General features: G+C 54.6%; 1 protein-coding gene across 1 annotated transcript; it reads right to left on the reverse strand.

The window, feature by feature from the left end:
* Positions 1-824: 824 nt before the first annotated feature.
* On the reverse strand, positions 825-1912 carry LOC120684377. The gene has a single exon (XM_039966244.1). The coding sequence runs from the start codon at positions 1809-1811 to the stop codon at positions 966-968; it is 846 nt and encodes a 281-aa protein (XP_039822178.1). The 5' UTR covers positions 1812-1912; the 3' UTR covers positions 825-965.
* Positions 1913-5666: the final 3754 nt, after the last annotated feature.

Here is a 5666-nt window from a genome sequence, read left to right on the forward strand (position 1 = left end):
CCTTAATCCGGCTATCATCGGGATAGCTGTCGGGGCAGGGCAGGGCAGGGCAGGGCTCACTTTGATTTGACCACGGTCAAACCATCTGCCATGGGGCCCGCCCGCTTCGCTAAGCGTCTCTAGGGTCATGTTCGTTTCCGACTAATAACCATGATTAGCTAGTGGTAGTACTAGCTAAGCTACCGCCGCCTGGGTGCAATATATTTGTGTCTAGTCACCAGACCAGCAGGACCGGATGCCGGAGCCTGATCTCCGGCAGATCACGCCATGGGTGGGCACGAAGGAGCATCGGCATATTCGGATCTGCCTTGTTCCTTCCTTGCTGCCCGGGACGGAGGAGCAGCACGGTAGGCAGGAGATCGGTGCCGCATATAATCTGGCCTAGCTAGCTATCTCCGGATGAGGATTTTATTTACCAATCGAATCCTCCACTCCGATGAGGTATTAACCTATGGATTCCTCCAGCCGATCGACCACTACCTCCGGATTGATTCCATGTCTGCCACTTGCTTCATTAGGTTGCTTGTTTGTTTGACCCGCCACCGCCGCGCGCCACCCGCGGAGGGAGCGCCCCCGGTGGTGACGTCGTCACCCATTTCCGGTCGCACGATGGCTGCCGCCGGTGACGGGCACCGGCGGCGGCATCTGACACGACAGCACGTTCCGTTGCGTTCGTTCCCGTGGGCGGGCCGCGGGCGAGAGCGAGAGCTAGGCAGCTAGCTAGCTGCGGCGGCGGCGGCACACAGGAATGGAATCCCGCCGCGGGGCGGGCGTGGGAGTTCGCGCCGGACGGCGGGGAGCACGCGTGACTGCGGAGGAGGAAATCAGGAAAATCTGTCGGCCACCCCATTTTTACAGATTCACCGGCACCAAAATTTGTCTCCCCTAATTACAGATCAAGGGCGCCCGGCCGGCCGGCGAGCCGCCGCCCGGGCTAGCTACCTAAACGACCCGGACCTAGCAAGCTACCCGGAGCACGCGACGGCGCTCCCGCCGGCGCACGCGTCGCGGCGGCGCCGGCTGCCGAGGCGCCCGAGGAACGGCAGCGCGCGGCTCTTCCTGCGCTCCGGGTTGGGCGCGCCGGCGCCGGCCGCCGCGGCGGCCGCGACGGCGACGACCTCCTCGATGGTCTCCAGCTTGGGCGCCCAGCGGCGGGACTTGCCGTACCCGACGAGCTCCTCGTACTCCTTGGCGAGGCGCGCGTCCCCGCGCAGCACCGGCGCCGCGGGCTCCCGCCGCGCCGCCCCGTCCCCGTCCGCCCCGCCGACGAGGAAGTCGTCGGAGAACTTGATCTGCAGCGTGCCCGCCGCGGTGCGGTGGAGCTCGAACGGGCGGCCCGGGCCCGCCGCCTTGGCGCCCGCGGCCTTGCCCCGCGCGGAGGCCGTCGTCGTCGACAGGAGCAGCAGCAGCGAGGAGGCGAGGGAGACGAAGGAGAGGACGGAGCGGAAGAGGTGCGCCGGGAGGAGGAAGTAGGCCTGCCCGGGCTGCAGCTCCTCCCCGGCCGCGACGGCGGGGATCCGCTCCCCGATGAGCAGCGCGTCGGCGCGGCACACCAGGTGCCGCGGGTGCTGCTGCATCAGCTCCCGCGCCGTCACGGGCGGCGGGTACGCGCGCACCCGCCCGTCGCACCCCACCAGCCGCACCACCTGCAGCTGCTGCTCCAGGGGAGGCCGGGGCAGCTGGTTGTCGTCTTCCCCGTCCCCGTCCCTGGGCGGCGAGGGGCAGGGCGACGGCGCCGGCGGCTGCGGGAAGCAGGGCGGCGCGGGGGCGTGCAGGTGCAGCGCCGGGACCAGCGACTTCCACTGCCTCATGGCTGAAGCCAGAAGAAAAAGGGGAGGCGGGGAGAGCGGCGAGAGAGAGGGAAGTCTGATCAGGAGGAGAGGGGAGGTGGGGGCGACCGGCGACGAGTGGGGTGGTGGGTATAAGAGGCGAGGTGAGTGAGGCCCAGGGGACGACGAGGTGAGGTGGGGCGTGGGGGGCCCACCGGCGTGGTGGCAGGTTTGACACTTTGACCGGCGGTTTTTTTAAGGGGCCCGCGCTCCCCGCCCCTCGGCCTCGTCGTCTGGGCCATGTTTGGTTGAAGTGTGAAAATATTTTGATGAGAGAGAAATGATGCTTTGACTATTAATTAGTGGTATTAAATAAAGTCTAATTACAAAATTACTTCCACAATTATGGTACTGTAGCAGTTGCTCTAGTTAATGAGGTCTTTGACCGCACGATTGGAGGATGATTGAGCGCGGTTACTGTAGCATCACTGTAGCCAATTATGATGAAACTTGGCTCATTAGATTCGTTTCGAAAAGTTACACCCATTCCTAAAAAAGGTTTTGCAAATAAATTTCGTTTAGTACTTCATGCGGACATTCGTCTTTTAGTGCAAACTTGATTTGACACCAAACCAAACATGGCGCTGGATCCAGCAGCTGGCTTTGCCTGGCTCTCCGTGACTTTTTTTCCTTTTCTTTTTCTTTCCTTCTCTTTCCAGCAGGGCACTGTAGAGAGAGAGGGGAGCGTGCGGGTGGTCGACGGACGCCGCTCGTTCAAAGATGCGAGCGCGAGCGAGGGTGCCAGTCAGTCGGTCGCATCGGGGTCAGTCGGTGCCCACGTGTGGAGGGCCACCAGGACCGGCCAGCCACGCCCACCAGCTCGCGTGCGGCGAGCTGAGATGTGAGATGGCCCGGACTCGGGTCGCCGGCGCGGCTCGGGAGAGACGGAGTTGGAAACCTCTTGCCTGGGCGATCCAAAGCCAGCCACGGCCAGCGCCAGTGACCGTCTGACCCCGTACTACATCCCGGAAGGAAAAAAGTTTTTTTTTAAAAAAAAGCAGGCAAGTAGCACTGTGACCACTGCCCGCTGGCACACGGAGGGGAGATGCAAAGAGTTTGACCGGCCGGGCGCCGGTCGTCCGAGATCTGGGCAGTGATCGACCGATGGTGCCGGGACTTCGAATTCTCCTCCGTAGAAGTGTGCTAGCTCATGGTCATGGGTCCGTCCCAGAAAGCGCTCGATGCGGTAGCGTGGGAGTCGCTTGAGTTTCACATAGGATATTTGGTGGTGAGCAGTGGCAGATGCAGCACAGGATGATACGGGGCTCCCTTCCCTTCCACCTCATTTCCCTCTCTTCTTCTCCCCCCCTCCACCTCTTGCTCCAATGGAGTTTCATGGCTATAGGGGGCTGGAGCCCCCCTAGCCCCCCTAGATCCGCCCCTGGTGGCGAGCACGATACTTGTTTGAGATTTCACCCCCCTCTCGTCGGGCGAAGCTACACTATAAGCAGCGGGTGCCGATGCACCCACAGAAATAAGCAAAACTAGTGATTATATTCAGTTTTTCACCATATATGCAATCCACACAGCTCAACTCTATGCACCCACAAGGCGAGTGCACCCCTTCGATTTGCTCTAGCTTCACCACTACCTCTCGACGTGTGTAACCTACCGGAACGTTTCCGACCGTGCGTCGAAAGGGGAAGCGTTACGGCTGGAGAGTAGCTGGGTTTCCTGTAAACCGGCGCGACTTCCTCAGCCAGAACTTCCAGCTTTTTGTCCGCTGCGTTTGCTCATCAGGAACGTTGTAGAATTCTACAGTATCCCAGCGTATTTTGCGGAGGTCGTCTGTGAGCAAATGGGGTTTCAGGGATACGCTTAGCGGTGTCTTCTATTGTGGGAAATGCTCGTGTTCGCTCCTGCATGCCGTTCCGGCGTTAGTGCTTGCTGGAAAGGTGGAGGAGTTTGTCGAGGGTCTTGGCTCTTTGCATTCTTCTTCGGGTGTGGCGGTCTTGCTAACTTTCTGTTGGCGCGCATATGACTTCATGTGTGCCAACCAAAAGTAGCTTATTCGGTGCCACACAGAAGAAATTCCTATGTGTGGATCAAAGCAGCTTTCCATTGCCACGCAATTGCTACTTGCGCGTTGCCCTAAATGGTTTTTTTGTTAGCATGCATAACCAAAAAAATGTTGTTTGTGTCGATCACGCTGGCTTTTGTTGGCGCATACGCTGTCAATCTAACTGGCTCTGGCTGGCTTTCTGTTCGCGCATGTAGGAACTGTGCGAATCAAAGTGGTTTTATTTTGGTGTCGTGTATATATATCTGTGTGTCGATCAAAGTATCTTTCTATTGTCATGCAATATCTTCTCGCACGTTCCTCGGTCCAAATGATTTATTTTTTGTTACCATGTGTAACAATGCTCATCGACCTAGATTTCTTTTTTGGCACATACGACAACTTAACATGCTATGTCTATTGTGGTTTTAGGGATACGCTTACCGGTGTCTATTGTGGGAAATGCTCGTGTCCGCTCCCGCATGCCGTTCCTGCGTTAGTGCTTGCTGGAAAGGTGGAGGAGTTTGACGAGGGCCTTGGCTCTTCTCGTTCTTCTTCGGTCGTGGCGCTTCTGCTGGCTTTCTGTTGGTGTGCATAGGACTTCCTGTGTGCCAAGTAAAGTAGCTTTTCCGGTGCTGCACCGTAGAATCCTATGTGTTGATCAAAGCACGTTGGCCCGGATGGTCTTTTTGTTAGCACGCATAACAAAAGAAAAAATATTGTTTGTATCGATCGCACTGGCTTTTTGCTGGCGCATCGCTGTCAATCTGCTAACTAGTTGGCTTTCTGTTCGCAAGCATAGGAATTATGCGAATCAAAATGGTTTATTCTGGTGTCGTGTATATCTATGTGTCGATCAAAGTATCTATCTATTGTTATGCAATATCTTCTTGTACATTCCTAGGTCTAAATGATTTTTTTTGTTACCATGTGTAACAAGAACTTTGTTTGAGCTGATCGACCTAGATTTCTTTTTGGCACATACGACAACTTCACACACTGTCAATCTGGCTGGCTTTGTGCTCGCGCACATATATAGGAGTGCTGATGATCAAAGTGGCTTTCTTCGGTGCATGCATATATATAACAACTTGTGTGCTAATCAAAGTATCTTTGTATTGTCATGCAATATCTGCTTGCTCCATCCATGTCCAAATGAGTTTTTGTTATTGTGCGCAACAAAAAGAAATTTTTTTGTCTCAATGAAGTAGCTTTTTGTTTGCCACACATAAGAACTCCATATATTGCTGATCCTATTGCCTTTTTGTTGGCACAAAAAAGAATTTTTTGTGTGTCGATCGTTTTGATTTTCTATTAGCACGCACAAAAACTTCATACATTGTAGATCTTATTGCCTTTTAGTTGGTGCGAGCTGAGTAAGAACTTCATGTGCGTCAATCTTAGTGACGTTTTGTTAGCACGCACGGTAACTTCATACATTGACGATCCTACAACCTTTCTGTTGGCGCAATTAAGAACCTTGTGCGCGTCAATCCTATGTTGTCTTAAGTTGTAAACCTATTATGTAGTGCTGCCTGTCCAGTCTGGACCTTCTTCCTTATTAATATAATCAACCGCTCTTCTGCTTGGCTCGTTTAAAAAAAAGGTTGGCAGAGAAGAACCACTAGCTATATTGATGGGCATGCACATAAGAAATGCATGTGTCTCAATTCAACCAAAGCAGCCACATATAGAAATTTTATCATTCGTGTCAATCTAGATGCCTTCCTTCTTGCATGCATAAGAACTTTGTGTGTGACATGCAACTAAGCCTTCTGTTGTTTTCCGATTCTGCATGCCTCGTTTAAATTATGTCATTTTCCATAAATGACTCGTGG

Source organism: Panicum virgatum, chromosome 8N (genome assembly GCF_016808335.1).
Source record: "Panicum virgatum strain AP13 chromosome 8N, P.virgatum_v5, whole genome shotgun sequence".
Taxonomy (NCBI): Eukaryota; Viridiplantae; Streptophyta; class Magnoliopsida; order Poales; family Poaceae; genus Panicum; species Panicum virgatum.